General features: G+C 43.7%; 1 protein-coding gene across 2 annotated transcripts in view; it reads right to left on the reverse strand.

The window, feature by feature from the left end:
* LOC135512521 (vinculin-like) overlaps positions 1-18,475 on the reverse strand; it is a 55,958-nt gene that overhangs the window by 6,648 nt on the left and 30,835 nt on the right. For both annotated transcript variants that reach the window (XM_064934629.1, XM_064934628.1), the window contains exons 7-12: positions 17,982-18,072; positions 17,679-17,826; positions 15,496-15,649; positions 15,208-15,383; positions 2,417-2,607; positions 1,453-1,652 (exon numbers count right to left, since the gene is read on the reverse strand). In XM_064934629.1, the coding sequence (XP_064790701.1) occupies positions 1,453-1,652; positions 2,417-2,607; positions 15,208-15,383; positions 15,496-15,649; positions 17,679-17,826; positions 17,982-18,072 (960 nt within the window). The remainder of the gene's footprint in view (positions 1-1,452; positions 1,653-2,416; positions 2,608-15,207; positions 15,384-15,495; positions 15,650-17,678; positions 17,827-17,981; positions 18,073-18,475) is intronic.

Genomic DNA, 18,475 nt, shown 5'->3' on the forward strand with positions numbered 1-18,475 from the left:
TTATTTTTTAAGACCTCTGCAATCTGCCCTGGCATGCAGTCAATTAACTTCTGGGCCACATCCTGACTGATGGCATCCCATTCTTGCATAATCAATGCTTGGAGTTTGTCAGAATTTGTGGGTTTGTGTTTATCCACCCGCCTCTTGAGGATTGACCACAAGTTCTCAATGGGATTAAGATCTGGGGAGTTTCCTGACCATGGACCCAAAATATTGATGTTTTGTTCCCCGAGCCACTTGGTTATCAATTTTGCCTTTTGGCAAGGTGCTCCATCATGCTGGAAAAGGCATTGTTTTTCACCAAACTGTTCCTGGATGGTTGGGAGAAGTTGCTCTCGGAGGATGTGTTGGTACCATTCTTTATTCATGGCTGTGTTCTTATGCAAAATTGTGTGAGCCCTCTCCCTTGGCTGAGAAGCAACCCCACACATGAATGTCTCAGGATGCTTTAGTGTTGGCATTAAGTGTCTTACGTGCCAACATTAAGTGTCTTACATACTGACCACCGCTCATCGCATGTTGATTTTGTCCACCCACACCAGACGCAATTAGTCCACGCAGAATGAAATATCAAAACAACTGGTCGAAAAGCATTAAACATTTATGGCAATTTAGCTAGCTAGCTTGCTGTTGTTCGCTATTTTGTCCTAGGATAGAAAATGTTGTTTTTTTATTTTACCTGAAATGCACAAGGTCTTCTACTCCGACAATTAAGCCACAGATAAAAGTGTGAACCAAGTTCGTAATCTCTCCATCAGGCTTCTTCTTCTTTGGACTTTATATGGTGGTTGGCATGCAACTGTAAGGTGCATTACCACCAACAACTGGACTGGAGTGTGGACCTCAATTCATCGTTCACTCACGTGGGTATATGCTGGAGATTGGAGAGGCGGGACTTGCAGCATGTCAAGTGTCACAAATAGAACCAAGTTCTATTTTAGTTGATGCGCAATGATTTAATAACATGTATGTGTACATTTATTTTGCAACGCACATGATGCGGGTGGTGTGGTTAGCACATTAATAGGGCTTTGGGCTGCAACAGCTTCAATGTGCCTTGGAATAGATTCTGCAAGGACCTCTACTGGAGGAATGCAACACCATTCTTTCACAAGAAATTACATAATTTGGTGTTTTATTGATTGTGGTGGGAAAAGCTGTCTCAAGTGTCACTCCAGAAGTGTTCAATTGACTGAGACACACACCAACACTTTAAACACCATATGCTCATTTGAGACTCCTCTTTCAAAGTCACTGAAACATCTTATTCTAGCCATGGTAGCCAAAATAATGGGCAACTGAGCATTTTTATACATGACCCTAAGCATGATGGGATGTTAATTGCTTAATTAACTCAGGAACCACACCTGTGGTTTACACCCTCATTTACTCAAGTGTTTCCTTTATTTTGGAAGTTACCTGTATCTTTGCCCATCACTGCGTGTGTGTTACCTTCAGACTTTCCTGTAGTTGTGAAGCAGTAGCTTTAGCCTGCGGGGCTTCGGCCTCTCCCCTCCCCGCTATGTCTGCCAGTGATGTCATCAGCGCCTCGTTGCGATCGCAGCAGACAATCATGTCCTGCCGGTACGGCCCCCCAAGCCCTCCAGCCAACCGACGGCCCTCCGATACCAAGCCCCGGATTCCTGCCTGACCTTGAGGGTAGAGTAATGCATGTGTAACACACTGGATTTGATATACTTTGTTGCAAAGCATGTCCCATTTCAAAACGTTTTGCTACGGTGTGCACTAATGCGACTCAGAGTTCATGGCCATGTCTCTAATGACATGATAGTACAACTTTAGTATAGTAAAACTATATACAGTGAGCTCCAAAAGTATTGGGACAGTGACAAATATTTAATTGTTTTGGCTCTGTACTCCAGCACATTGGATTTTAAATGATGCAGTGACTTTGAGGTTAAAATACAGACTGCCAGCTTTCATTTTAGGGTTTCATCCATATCAGCTGAACCGTTTATAGTCCCCCCTAAAATTGGGGGACTATGTGCAAAAAGTGCAGTAGTTTCTAAACAGTTCACTCAATATGTTAGTTCAGTTCACTCAATAAAGCTGACAGTCTGCACGTTAACCTCAGTCGTTGTATAATTTCAAATCTAAAGTGCTGGAATACAGAGCCAAAACAACAACAAATGTGCCACTGTCCCAATACTTTTACGAGCTCACTGTACAGCACAACAGCTTTATGGTTCAGTTCTCTGTAAAAGTAGTTACCTGAGTTGTGCTGTGGCCGCTCACACACTGCACTCAAACGGCAGCATGGCAGAAACAGAGTCCAACATAAACACACATGCACATAGGGGTGTGCAAAATAAATATGGACACTGTACTCTCCTTTCCTCTCCCCTGCCTTCTCCACTCTCCTCTCCCCACATCCCCTTCTCCCTCACTCACTCACCCACACCCCTGTCATCCTGTCCAGGGTTGTTGACCCAGCGTAGGGCCTGCTCCATCTTGCCTTGCAGAGTGATGGCTGGTTTGGCAGGTCTCATGTTGGCCACCGCTCTGTTGGTCTTAGCCTGCAGGGTCAGGAGAGCTGCTCCAATGAGTTTACATAGTGCACGCACCTCTGGACTGTCCCCTTTACCCCTGAGATACAGGGAGAGATAGAAGAGAAGGAGAGAAACCGAGACAAGTGAAAGAGTGAGGGTGCGAGAAGAGAGAGGATGAGGGCAAGAAAGAGATAAGCCTTTGTCACGAAGTGCTTTACAGTAGTCTGCCCAAGACAACAAAGAACTAGCAGAAGCACAGTGGCAAGGAAAAACTACATAGAAGGAAAAAATCTATAGCGGTACCAGGCTCATTGGCCAATTGGGAAGAATTTTGTCAGGACTTCAAGTGGAGGGATGACGCCGACGGAGATGGTAGTATCACGACTAGCTCTTAGGAAACGCTGCTGTATTTTGTTTGTTTATCTGCTCTTTTTCACGTTATTAGCTCAGGAATTGTTTTGTGTCATTACATACAGCCGGGAAGAACTATTGGATATTAGAGCGGAGGTAACTCACCAGAACTTCCAGCATTACGACTTCGCTGGAGCAGATCGTTTTTTTGCTCTCCCCAGAGCAATTGAACTTATTCCAGAGGCTGACCCAAAACAATGCTGGAGGAGAAGAGATACTCGGGGACGTCTTCTGGTCCGACTTAGGAAGTGTGCACACCACCTACCGCTCCCGAGTATTTTACTTGCTAATGTCCAATCTCTGGATAATAAAGTTGATGAGCTCAAGGTGAGAGTTGCTTTTCAGAGAGACACCAGGGATTGTAATATACTCTGCTTCACGGAAACATGACTGTCTCAAGATATACTGTCTGACTCTGTAAAGCCAGTTGGGTTCTCAGGACATCGCGCCGACAGGAACAAACATCTCTCCCGGGAAGCAGAAGGGTGGAGGTATATGTTTTATGATTAACAACTTATGGTGTAACTGTGATAACATACAGGAACTCAAGTCCTTCTGTTCACCCGACCTAGAATATCTCACAATCAAATGCCGACCGAGATAATTTTCGTCAATAATAGCCACAGCGGTCTATATCCCCCCAAAAACCTATACCACGACGGCCCTCAAAGAACTTCACTGGACTTTATGCAAACTGGAAACCACATATATTGAGGCTGCATTTATGGTAGCTGGGGATTTTAATGAATGAAATTTGAGGAAAAGGCTGCTGAAATTCTATCAACATATTGATGGTTGTACTGGCGCTGCTAAAACTCTCGAGCATTGTTATACTACCTTACAGAACGCATATAAGGCCCTCCTACGTCCTTCATTCGGCAAATCGGCCCACGATTCCATCTTGCTGCTCCCCTCCGATAGGCAAAAGCTAAACCAGGAAGCACCCGTGGTAAGGACTATTCAATGCTGGTCTAACCAATTGGAATCCACGCTTCAAGATTGCTTTGATCATGCGGACTGCCGCATTCACAGAAGACTAGGAATATGAAAGAATACAAACAGCGTAGTTATTCCCCCCGCAAAGCAATCAAGTAGGCTAAATGTCGGTATAGGGACAAAGTTGAGTCCCAGTTCAACGGCTCAGACACGAGACGCATGTGTCTGGGTCTACAGACAATCACGGATTATAAAAGGAAAACCAGTCACAACGCAGACACCGACATCTTGCTTCCGGACAGGCTGAACACCTTTGCTCGCATTGAGGATAATACACTGCCACCGACACTGCCCACTATCAAGGACTGTGGGCCCTCCTTCTCCGTGGCCAACGTGAGTAAGACATTTAAGCGCGTCAACCCTCGCAAGGCTGCCAGCCCAGATGGTATCCCTAGTTGTGTCCTCAGAGCATGCGCAGACTAGCTGGCTGGTGTGTTTACAGATATATTCAATCTCTCCCTATCCCAGTCTGTTGTCCACACATGCTTCAAGAAGGCCACCATTGTCCCTGTACCTAAGAAAGCAAAGGTAATTGAACTAAATGACGATCACCCCATAGCACTCACCTCTGTCATCATGAAGTGCTTTGAGAAACTAGTCAAGGATCATATAACATCTACCTTACCTGTCACCCTAAACCCACTTCAAATTCCTTAACACCCCAATAGATCCACAGACGATTCAATCGCCACCACACTGCACACTGCACTGTCCCATCTGGACAAGAGGCATACATACGTATGTAAGAATGCTGTTCATTGACTATAGCTCAGCATTCAACACCAGAGTACCCTCCAAGCTCATCATCAAGCTCGAGGCCCTGGGTCTGAACCCCGCCCTGTGCCACTGGGTCCTCGACTTCGCGATGTGTCACCCCCAGGTGGTGAAGGTAGGAAACAACACCTCCTCTTCGCTGATCCTTAACACTGGGGCCCCACAAGGGTGCATGCTAATCCCCCTCCTGTACTTCCTGTTCCCCCATGACTGCATGGCAAGCACGCCTCCAACTCAATCATCAAGTTTGCTGACGACACAACAGTAGTAGGCTTGATTATCAACAACGATAAGACCATCTACAGGGTGAGGTGAGGGCTCTTAGAGTGTGGTGCCAGGAAAATAACCTCTCACTCAACGTCAACAAAACTCTGGAGATGATCGTGGACCTCAGGAAACAGCAGAGGGAGCACCCCCCTATCCACATCGATGGGACCACAGTGGAGAAGATGGAAAGCTTCAAGTTCCTCGGCGTACACATCACTGACAAACTGAAATTGTCCACCCACACAGACAGTGTGTTGAAGAACGTGCAACAGTGCCTCTTCAACCTCAGGAGGCTAAATACAGGCTGTATCAACGCCTGATATGGCAACTGCACCGCCTACAACCACAAAGCTCTCCAGAGGGTGGTGCAGTCTGCCCAACGCAAACGTCCCGCCCTCCAGGACACCAACAGCCCCCAATATGCCATAGGAAGGCCAAAAAGATCATCAAGGATATCAACCACCCGAGCCACTGTCTGTTCACCCCGCTATCATCCAGAAGGTAAACTATTGTACGTTATTTTAGTCACTTTAATTATTTACAAATATTGCATCACCCATATCACATGTATATAATGTATTCTATACTTTGCCGTTGTATCTTAGTCCAATGCCACTCTAACATATGTATATATTCTTAATCCATTCCTTACTTAGATGTACGTGTATATGTTGTGAAACTGTTAGAGCACTGTCGGAGCTAGAAACACAAGCATTTAGTTACACCCACAATAACATATGCTAAACACGTGTATGTGACCAATACATTTGATTTGGATTTAATTTGAGTGTCCAGGCTTTCCCTCCGCTTGAACTCCTGAAACTAAGTCTACCTTGAGCAAGACTTCCCATGTACCATTCTCTACATTTGATGACACCAGGGCCCAGTTTAGCGCAGTGCGCACAGCTAGCAGCATCAACGAGAGCTGCCAAAGTGTGGTCTTTTTTTTAACCTTTATTTAACTAGGCAAGTCAGTTAAGAACAAATTCTTATTTTCAATGATGGCCTAGGAACAGTGGGTAGGAACTGTTCAGGGGCAGAATGACAGATTTGTACCTTGTCAGCTCGGGGATTCAAACTTGCAACCTTTCGGTTACTAGTCCAACGCTCTAACCACTAGGCTACCCTGCCCAGAACATGAGAACATATGAAAGCTGGTAGTTCCTTTTAACATGAGTCTTCAATGTTCCCAGGTAAGATGTTTTAGGTTATAGTTATTATAGGACTATTTCTCTCTATACCTTTGACTATTGGATGTTCTTATAGGCACTTTAGTATTGCCAGTGTAACAGTATGGCTTCCGTCCCTCTCCTCGCCCCTACCTGGCCTCGAACCAGGGGCACATCGACAACAGCCACCCTCGAAGCATCATTACCCATCGCTCCACAAAAGCCGCGGCCCTTGCAGAGCAGATACTAGTCCAATGCTCTAACCACTAGGCTAACCTGCTGCCCCGTCTACGCCAAGGCAAGTAGCACAGAGCTGATGGGAGTCAGACTGGGACACGTAGTGGCCGCAATTGCCGGGGCGAGCCTTGTTAGGCTTGCGTCACTTCCTCTCCCCCTTGAGCGGTATGCTGGAGGATATAATTTTGACCGGACAAACGAAACCAATGGAATTACCGGGAGGAGACTAGTTAGCAACACCACATGCTGCTGATTTTCGACAGGGAAGTCGGACAAGACAAAGGGGGAGGGGGGTGTTCACAGCTGTGACTATTACTGACGAGATTTCTCTTGGTAGGTAGAATGGCCGACATTTGATTGTAAGGAATTCTAGGTCAGGTGAACACCATGGGTTGTTCATCATAAAACAGAGAGGTGTTTATCTCTGTCGGCGCGATGCATGGAGAAGCCCGGTGACTGGACCAATTCCGACAACATATCCTGGGAGAGCCATGTTTCTGTGAAACAGAGAATGTTAGAATCTCTGATGTCTCTCTGGAAGGCAACCCTTCCTCGAATTTCGTCTACCTGTTGTCAAGAGACTGGACATTGGTGAGTAGTATGCTCTGGAGCAGTGAGCGATGTGCCCATTTACGAAGCCTGACCAGAAGACCACTTCATCTGCCCTTTCTGCGTCGCTGTCGTTTTCGGTCAGCTGCTGGGATTGATCCACTGTCCTGGGTGGTGGTCCGAAGAGATGATCTGCTTCGGGAAAGTTGTATTCCTGGTCGTAATGTTGGTAAGTTGACGTTGCTCTTATATCCAATAGTTCTTCCCGGCTGTATGTAATAAGACTTAAGATTTCCTGGGGTAACAAATTAAGTAAAAAAATAAAATACTGCATAGTTAACTAAGAACTCGAAGCTAAGTGACCATCATTGTTGGCACCATTCTACATCAACTTGTTGGCAAATGTTAGATTACTTGTTAGATATTACTACACTGTTGGAACTAGAAGCACAAGCATTTCGGTACACTTGCATTAACATCTGCTAACCATGTGTATGTGACCAATACAATTTGATTTGATTTGGGAGTAACGGGAGACTGTGTTTTTTAAATGGTACGGTATCATAGTATGACTTTTTTCTATTTCATTTCTTTGCTTTATGAGTAGTGCGTGACCCTTAGGTGGCAACACATACATTTTAAGTGATTTCAATGGGTTCTTTCAACTTCAACCCCAAAAATGTTTCTGCATTTTCATACATTTCTGCATTTCCTGCTGTAATTTGAGATGATTTCCACGCTGCCACTTAGGATTGCACGATATGGGCAAACAACCTAAGCAAAATGTCGCAATTGCAATTGGACTTAAGGTTTAGAGCAAAACACTTTCATGAACTGTTGGAATTATGGACATAGAATGATTATTCTAATCCTATAGTTAGAATTTAATAGTGGGCACTTAATATAATAGTGTTGTTTGACATGACAACGAATTCAAATGTCAGGGAGGACATATTGTGACAGGGTAGGAACCAAAGTGTGGACAAGCTGGACTGTGGCTCTGCTGGAGTCACTTTTATTGATAACTTTGACACCTTCTGGAAACAGAAGATACTCTATAGGAATGATGAAGTCCATCTAGACAATCTGGACCCTCTCTTTCTAAAATGATCCACCGCAATTGTTGCAACCCCTATTACTAACCTGTTCAAACTCTCTTTCGTATCATCTGAGATCCCTAAAGATTTGAAAGCTGCCGCGGTCATCCCCCTCTTCAAAGGGGGTGACACTCTAGACCCAAACTGTTACAGACCTATATCTATCCTGGCCTGCCTTTCTAAATACTTCGAAAGCCAAGTTAACAAACAGATCATCGACCATTTCGAATCCCACTGTACCTTCTCCGCTATGCAATCTGGTTTCCGAGCTGGTCATGTGTGCACCTCAGCCACGCTCAAGGTCCTAAACGATATCATAACCGCCATCGATAAAAGACAATACTGTGCAGCCATATTCATCAACATGGCCAATGCTTTCGACTCTGTCAATCACCGTATTCTTATCGGCAGACTCAACAGCCTTGATTTCTCAAATGACAACCTCGCCTGGTTTACCAACTACTTATCAGATAGAGTTCGGTGTGTCAAATCAGAGGGCCTGTTGTCCAGACCTCTGGCAGTCTATGGGGCTGCCACAGGGTTACATTTTCAGGCCGACTCTTTTCTCTGTATACATCAATGATGTCGCTCTTGCTGCTGGTGATTCTCTGATCCACCTCTACGCAGACGACACCATACTTTTGGCCCTTCTTTGGACACTGTGTTAACAAACCCCCAGACGAGCTGTTTGGCCCTGTCCAGGGGTATCATCGGATGGGGACACAGTGCCTCCTGACCTCCTGTCTCAGCCTCCAGTATTTTTGTCGCAGTAGTTTGTGTCAGGGGGCTAAGGTCAGTTTGTTATATCTGGAGTACTTCTCCTGTCCTATCCGATGTTCTGTGTGAATTTAAGTATGCTCTCTCTAATTCTCTCTTTCTTTCTCTCTCTCGGAGGACCTGAGCCCTAGGACCATGCCTCAGGACCACCTGACATGATGACTCCTTGCTGTCACCAGTCCACCTGGCCGTGCTGCTGCTCCAGTTTCAACTGTTCTGCCTGTGATTATTATTATTTGACCATGCTGGTCATTTATGAACATTTGAACATCTTGGCCATGTTCTGTTATAATCTCCACCCGGCACAGCCAGAAGAGGACTGGCCACCCCACATAGCCTGGTTCCTCTCTAGGTTTCTTCCTAGGTTTTGGTCTTTCTAGGGAGTTCTTCCTAGCCACACCTGCATTGCTTGCTGTTTGGGGTTTTAGTCTGGGTTTCTGTACAGCACTTTGAGATATCAGCTATATAAATACATTTTATTTGGAGTGCGTGCTACGGGTGGGTGCTGCTATGGTGACCAGTGAGCTGAGATAAGGCAGGGCTTTACATAGCAAAGATGTATAGATGACTTGGAGCCAGTGGGTTTGGCAACGAATATGCTCCAGCGGGTATATTTTACTGGTCACCCCCGAAGCCAATGACTGGCCGCCTTTCCATCCAGTTCTCTGCTGCCAATGACTGGAACGAATTGTAAAATTCACTGAAGCTGGAGAATTATATCTCCCTCACTAACTTTAAGCATCAGCTGTCAGATCAGCTTACCGATTATTGCACCTGTACATAGCCCATATGTAAATAGCCCACCCAACTACCACATCTCCTTATTGTTATTTATTTTTTGCTCCTTTGCACCCAAGTATCTCTACTTGCACAACCATCTTCTGCACATCTATCACTCCAGTGTTTAATTGCTAAAATGTAATTATTTCGCCACTATGGCCTATTTATTGCCTTACCTGTCACGTTCTGACCTTTATTTCCTTTGTTTTGTCATTATTTAGTATGGTCAGGGCGTGAGTTGGGGTGGGCAGTCTATGTTTGTTTTTCTATGATTTGGGGATTTCTATGTTTCGGCCTAGTATGGTTCTCAATCAGAGGCAGGTGTCATTAGTTGTCTCTGATTGAGAATCATACTTAGGTAGCCTGGGTTTCACTGTATGTTTGTTTCCGTGTCTGTGTTTTTCACCACACGGTACTGTTTTGGGTTTCGTTCATTCCACGTTTATTGTTTTTGTATTCAGTTGTTCATGTGTACTATTTCTTATTAAAAGAACCATGGACACTTACCACGCCGCATATTGGTCCTCTGATCCTTTTCGCCTCTCCTCTTCGGAAGAAGAGGAGGAAATCCCTTACATTACCTCCCTAATCTTACTACATTTGCACACACTGTATATAGACTTTACTATTGTGTTATTGAATGTACGTTTGTTTATCGCATGTGTAACTCTGTTTTTGTCGCACTGCTTTGCTTTATCTTGGCCAGATCACAGTTGTAAATGAGAACTTGTTCTCAACTGGCCTACCTGGTTAAAAAAAAAGGTGAAATAAAAAAAATACAAATAATCTTGGCTCCTGGAATCTGTCCACGCATTTCAAGGCTGCGTTGAAACAATGACTGGTAAATTATCCAAGACCATCTCAGTTAACCCCTACCATTGTGACAATGAGTCGTCATAATGCTGCATCAAATGTACATGATCTTAGGGGCATTGGCAAACACAATGTCAGTAATTTAATTTATGTACCCCTAATTGCACCGAATACATCTGTTTATCCTACAGCTATCATAAGCCGTAATCATGAGCCGATAAACCAGAGTTACACTGTTAGCACTGAGGCGGTGTGCAATAGTAGGAAGACCACTTTATGCAGCTCACCCTGCACTATCAGCTCCAATGTAAATAACATGAGTAAGTCTACCTCTGATAAGATTCCCAGTAAAGCATTAAAAACAATCAAGCAACCCAGAAAAGTGCAAAAAATAGCCCATATTAACATATGTAGCCTAATTAAACAAGATCCATGAAGTCAATAACTTGCTTGGACCAGAAGATATTCATATTCTGACTATCTCTGAAACTCACTTAGATAATACCTTTGATGATACAGTGGTAGCAATACATGGTTATAACATCTACCAAAAATACAGAAATGTCAACAGAGGTGGTGTTGCGGTATAGAACCACATTCCTGTAAAACTTAAACAGTATTTAACATTAGATTGTCTAAGTAATATGGCTACATGTTCATCTGCCTCATCTAAAGCCCATTATTGTAGGAAGCTGCTATAGACCACCAAGTGATTACAGTCAGTATCTGGATAATATGTGTGAAATGCTTGATAATGTATGTGATCAACAGAGAAGTATACTTTCTGGATGATTTTACATATTGACTAGCAATCATCAAGCTGCCCACTTGGAAAAAACTTCAAACTGTAACAAGTGCCTGCAACCTGGATCAGGTTGTCAGTTAAGCTAACAGTAGTTACAAACAGCACATGAATTAAATCATCAACATGTATAGATCACATCTTTACTAACGCTGCAGATATTTGCTTTAAAGCAGTATCCAAATACATAGGATGTAGTGAGCATTTCACTGTAAGGTCTGCTATACCTGTTGTATTCGGCGCACATGACAAATAAACTTGAATTTGATCACAATATAATAGCCATATCTAGGAAAACCAAAGTTCCAAAGGCTGGGCCTAATAGTGTATAAGAGGTCATACAATAAGTTTTGTTGTGATTCACATGTTGATGTAAATAATATTTGCTGGTCTGTGGTGTGTAATGAGGAGCAACCAGATGCTGCACTTGATGCATTTATGAAACTTCTTATTCCAGTTACTAATAAGCACGCACCCATTAAGAAAATGGCTGTAAAAATGGTTAAATCCCCTTGGATTGATGAGGAATTTAAAAATTGTATGGTTGAGAGGGATGAGGCAAAAGGTATGGCAATTAAGTCTGGCAGCCCAACTGATTGGCAAACGTACCGCAAATTAAGAAATCACGTGATAAACTAAAATAAAAATAAGCTACACTGTGAAACAAAGATAAATTATATTAAGAATGATAGTAGAAAGATATGGGTTACCTTAAATGACATTTTGGGGGGGAAAAAGCCAACTCGGCTCCTTCATTCATTGAATCAGATGGCTCATTCATCACAAAGCCCACTGATATTGCAAACTAATGACTTTTTCATTGGCAAGATAAGCAAACTTAGGGATGACATGCCAGCAACAAACGTTGACACTACATCCAAGTATATCGGACCAAATTATGAAAGACAAGAATTGTACTTTTGAATTCCGTAAAGTCAGTGTGGAAGAGGTGAAAACATTGTTGTCTAAACAACAAGCCACCGGGGTCTGTCAATCTGGATGGAAAATTACTGAGGATAATAGCAGACGAGATTGCCAATCCTATTTGCCACATATTCAATTTAAGCCTACTAGAGAGTGTGTGCCCTCAGGCCTGGAGGGAAGCTAAAGTCATTCTGCTACCCAAGAATACTAAAAGCCCCCTTTACTGGCTCAAATAGCCGATCAATCAGCATGTTACCAACCCTTAGTAAACTTCTGGGAAAACCAGAGCTGTCTGTCTAAACTACTGGCATACTGCTCGGATACCCATGCATACCCCACAAGACATGCCACAAGAGAACTCTTCACAGTCCCCAAGTCCAAAACAGACTATGAGAGGCACACAGTACTACATAGAACTCTATTCCACATCAAGTAACTGACGCAAGCAGTAAAATTAGATTTTTAAAAACACCTTATGGAACAGCGGGGACTGTGAAGCAACACAAACATTGGCTCAGACACATGTATACACACACGATAACATACTCACTATACATACACATGGATTTAGTACTGTAGATACAGTGGGAAGAACAAGTATTTGATAACCTGCAAAATCAGAAGTGTTTCCTACTTACAAAGCATGTAGAGGTCTGTAATTTTTATTATAGGTACACTTCAACTGTGAGAGACAGAATCTAAAACAAAATCCAGAAAATCACATTGTATGATTTTTAAGTAATTAATTAGCATTTTATTGCATGACATACGTATTTGATACATCAGAAAAGCAGAACTTAATATTTGGTACAGAAACCTTAGCAATTACAGAGATCATACGTTTCCTGTAGTTCTTGACCAGGTTTGCACACACTGCAGCAGGGATTTTGGCCCACTCCTCCATACAGACCTTCTCCAGATCCTTCAGGTTTCGGGGCTGTCGCTGGGCAATACGGACTTTCAGCTCCCTCCAAAGATGTTCTATTGGGTTCAGGTCCAGAGACTGGCTAGGCCACTACAAGACCTTGAGATGCTTCTTACGGAGCCACTCCTTAGTTGCCCTGGCTGTGTGTTTCGGGTCGTTGTCATGCTGGAAGACCCAGCCACGACCCATCTTCAATGCTCTTACTGAGGGAAGGAGGTTGTTGGCCAAGATCTCTCGATACATGGCCCTATCCATCCTCCCCTCAATACGGTGCAGTCGTCCTGTCCCCTTTGCAGGAAAGCATCCCCAAATAATGATGTTTCCACCTCCATGCTTCACGGTTTGGATGGTGTTCTTGGGGTTGAACTCATCCATCTTCTTCCTCCAAACACGGCGAGTGGAGTTTTGACAAAAAGCTCTATTTTTGTCTCATCGGACTACATAACCTTCTCCCATTCCTCCTCTGGATCATCCAGATGGTCATTGGCAAACTTCACATGGGCCTGGACATGCGCTGGCTTGAGCAGGGGGTCCTTGCGTGCGCTGCAGGATTTTAATCCATGACGGCGTAGTGTGTTACTAATGGTTTTCTTTGAGACTGTGGTCCCAGCTCTCTTCAGGTCATTGACCAGGTCCTGCCGTGTAGTTCTGGGCTGATCCCTCACCTTCCTCATGATCATTGATGCCCCACGAGGTGAGATCTTGCATGGAGCCCCAGACCGAGGGTTATTGACCGTCATCTTGAACTTCTTCCATTTTCTAATAATTGCGCCAGCAGTTGTTGCCTTCTCACCAAGCTGCTTGCCTATTGTCCTGTACCCCATCCCAGCCTTGTGCAGGTCTACAAATTTAGTTTCTTTATTAAAGAACCATGAATAGTAACCACTCTGCATTTTGGTCCTCCTCTCCTTCAACTCAAGAAAACCGTTACAGGGCAGGGCTAGGTCTGTTTGGAAAGCAGCATGGAGAAAGAGAGCGGAGAGAGAGAGGACTCAAGTAGCGAAGTAAACTATAAAAATAGACATTACACACAGCGTATACCATTTAAAAAATCAAACATTCAAATAGGGTATAGAAGTAAAAACCCAAACTAGTCAGTGCATCAATACCGGTATATTGTAAAATATGGTATACCGACCAGCCCTATTAAAAATGTACATATTATTGGTAACAGAACACATAGCTGAAGAATAACTGTAGATTAAATCATGTTGTAATTGGCTACTGCCCCTTTAAGAGCTAGAATAGAATTTTCTACGTTGTGATTCTCACCAAATATGTTTGTGTCTTCTCACACTATTCAAACCCCACAAATAAACAGCTTAGCCTAAAGATCACATATTGAAAACAAATCAATTGAACTAAACTCCACACATATTTTGGAATTTCTGTGCCTCGCAGAGAATGTTCAATGTTTTTTCAGTGAACCTGCATATCATCATCTTCACTCTTATGTGGCACCAATGTGAAAGGGTTTACGGCAGGGGAAATGGTGTTGCAGTAGACTAGTGTGTGGTGTGGGAATAATTACAAAATAATTACAAGCGAACCTGGGGAGCTTTGTGTTCACATTGCCCTAAAAAAAAATGGAACCGGACTGCGGAATTCAAGCGAACCGAACTCAGACCACCTCAGACCTCTGAGATAGTCTCAGTTTGATTCCTTTCAGGGGGCTCTTTTGAGGGGTCTGAGTTCCTTTTGAGTGTTCACACTGCACAAAAATGTATGTGAAAACACCCCGAGATGTCAATAGCCGTCAGCAGGCGCTTTAAAACTAGGCAATTCAGATCAATCAAATTGTTCTTAAACTTTGTTGTCTTGTCTACTGTTGACTTTTTAATCTGGACTGTCTCCAAACCATCCCAAAGAAAATATGATTTGTGTGTGCACGTGTCCACTCCACATGTGTTGAACCTGCTAGTGGGCAGACAGACTCAGCCAGACAGGGCTCTCTGGGAAGGTGCTCATGCTGGTGGCATGAGGTTGCAGCATGTGCCTAAAACTGACAAACTGACAATCACACAGATGACAACATTTATACACAGTGTGGCCGGCAAACAGACAACAGTAGTTACCCATAGTATGGCCTGCAAACAGACAAAATATACACACAATACAAAATAGACAACAGTTACACACTTGAAAAAACAGGCAACAACAAAAAAACAAAATGTACCGCTTGCGTAGCTCCACTAGTCGTGCGGTGAGCCCCGCAATCTCATTGATGGATCTCTGGATGTCGTCTCTCTCGAGGAGGTCTTCGCACAGGTCAGCGATTTTTTGGGCATTGGCCAGCAAGGCTCTGATGTTTTCTGCACTCTCTGGACCCCCATTAGGATCTGCCAGCCATGCCTATGAGGCACACACATACTTTAGATTTTAGGTTTTGTCCTTTTAATATTTCATCTGATATTTTGACCAACCCAGAAACAAAAACGTCAAATATTGGTATTTGTGTGCTGACCTGGGCAGTATCCAGTCTCCTAGCGAATGCCAGTTTAGCTTTAGTTAAAGCCTCGAGCCTGCGGGTGGCACCGTCCACTTTCCCAAGCAGCAGGTCCAGACCCTGAGAACACTGACCGGCCCGCTGAACACATGGTGGAGACAGACCATGTCCTCTACAGGAGGAGATTATACACACACACACTTTAACACTTAGCAGGTTTAATGTATTGTAAGATTGTCATGACCATGTACGACACCCTTATAATGTGTTAGAATCAACTCAACATGATTCCGACTAAATACCAGCCATTAGAAAGTTGAAATGCTGATACATATAGACATAACATTAGGGAAGCACGATATATCGGTAAGTATATCGGAATCTAACGATATTAGCTAAAAATGGCAACATCGGCCTCGGCCCAATGTCTAGTTTAACACCGATGTGCAAAACCGATGTCAAAGCTGATGTGCATACCTATATAACGTAGGTAGATGACGTAATGACGCCACAAAAAAATACAGCATTCCTAACCTAGCTCACAATGTCTGCTATGTGGATCTATTTTGAAGTTTCAAAGGAAGATAACAAAAAGGCCATATGCAACGTTTGTGCTACTATCATTTCCAAAGAAGGGGAGAAAGTGAAATATTTCACTACCACAAACCTAATTAATCATTTAAAAGTACATCACCCCCAGATGTTCAGCGACTACTTAGGACAAAAGCCCTTGACAATCAACCGTTCTCTGTCGTGGATGATGTTGGCTTTCACCGACTGGTCGAGCACCTCAAGCCTCGGTACACATTTTCAAGTAGGCGCTATTTTTCAGATGTTGCCCTAATCAAATGCCCTCTATTCAGGGACAATGTTTATTTGTCACGTAGACCTTACAGTGAAATGCATACTTACAGGCTCTAACCAACAGTGCAAAAAAAATGTATTAGGTGAACAATAGGTAAGTAAAGAAATAAAACAGTAAAAAGACAGTGAAAAATAACAGTAGCGAGGCTATATACAGTAGCGAGGCTATAACAATAGCGAGGCTATATACAGGCACCGGTTAGTCGGGCTGATTGAGGTAGTATGTACATGTAGATATGGTTAAAGTGACTATGCATATATGATAAACAGAGAGTAGCAGCAGCATAAAAGAGGGGTTGGGGTCTTATTGCTTGGGGGTAAAAACTGTTGAGAAGCCTTTTTGTCCTCGTTACACAGTATTGTTGAAACGCACATCCCATGAGCTACTTGCTATGGGTGTCACTGCTATTAGCTTCACGACTGACATTCGAACCAGCGATGTCAACCCCATGAGCATGCTGAGTCTGACAGCACAGTGGGTCGATTTCATACTGAGGATATGCTCAAGAATGTGCTGGTTCTCATACCGCTGCTGCCATTTCAATGGCATTTGAGAACATGTTTGAAACATGAACACTCTTAGCTCCATTCGAACAACTGACTCGAGAAATAAGCTCATCATCAACTGTGTCTGCATCAGACGTGATACTCTCTGTCATGGCATTGAAACGCCTGCTGAACAAAAGTGCCGACAGACCGTGGGGTTAAAGCTTGCAAAAGTAGTTTACTAGAGACTGTGAAAAAGCAATTCAGTGGCATTCTCTCTGAACCTGTTTACTGTGTCGCCACCATGCTTGATGCTAGGTACAAGGACCGCTACTTCGATGCAGACAAGAAACAGGGTTTATGTGAAATGTTACAGACACAGCTGTACAAGATGGAAACGGATACAGTGACAGTGCGCACCGAAGAAGAGAACCCATGACAGAAGAGGCCATGGACAGACAGACCTGAGACTTCACTGCTTGACATGTATGATGAAATCCTGGTTGAGAATGAAACGACTGAACAAATGAACAACGAAATAGCCCAGTAAGTACGTGAAAGAAATAGGTTTTGATTATGTTTTACTGGTAATGGGGACATATGTAAATGCCAACAAAATAACTTTTTAGCCAGTGTGTGTGTGTTTCAACTATTTAACTAGAATGCTTAAAGGGCCGCACATTTTCTTTATATTGGTTTCGGGTTTTTTGGCAAGGAAAATATCGGATATCAGTATTGGCCAAAAATGTCATATCGGTGCATCCCTACATAACATAATGTAAGCCTTATCATGCGAGATTGGCTTATACATGGTTATTATAACAACGAGCAAGCACACACACACACAGTACCTGACACGTAGCTCTGTGACCTGGTCAGTCATCTGTCCCAGAGTCTTTGCTGTTCCAAGTGTGTCTCTGCGTTCCCTTCCAGCACACAGTTCTCCTACCTTCCCTGCCTCATCCAATATCACACGCACCGCTACATCCCCGGGCTCGCCTACACACACACACAATGAATTAACCATAAGGAGTGCAGTGCTAGTATTGTGAGGATGTCACTATAAGGATGTTGGGGCAGGCAGGTATTTGGGTAGACTGTATCACTGGACCATGGCGGATAGGATTATGGATAGGATATGTGTGTGTGTGTACCTGGTTGTCCATGGGAGTCTTTGAGCCAGCCTTTCGCCATGGTCATCTTAGCCTCTATCACCGACAGAGAACGTTTCATACACTCCATGTCCTAGAGAGACACGAAGAGAGCAGTTATACACTCGCACACACACACACACACACATGCACTCACGCACCCACTCTCCTCACACAGCATTTACAGACATACACACACTCACGCTCTCTCTCTCTCTCACACACTGCAGCATGGCAGAGGGGAAAGAGACAGGCTTACCTTCTACAGGGAGGAAAAGAATGAAGGGAGAAAAAAGAAAATAGTTATAACAGAAGCCCAACAGAAGAAAAGAGTGGAAACTAAAGAGAGAAAGTGAAGTATGCATTAAGACAGGGTTTTTCCAATCCAGTTCCGGAGGTCAATAGTACTGCTGATGTTCACCCTACCCTCTATTCAGGGACTAATTCAGATTTGGAAAACAAGGCTAGTGGACTCTGGTCAATCAATTAATTACCAG

This window comes from Oncorhynchus masou, chromosome 24 (genome assembly GCF_036934945.1).
Source record: "Oncorhynchus masou masou isolate Uvic2021 chromosome 24, UVic_Omas_1.1, whole genome shotgun sequence".
NCBI classification, from domain to species: Eukaryota; Metazoa; Chordata; class Actinopteri; order Salmoniformes; family Salmonidae; genus Oncorhynchus; species Oncorhynchus masou.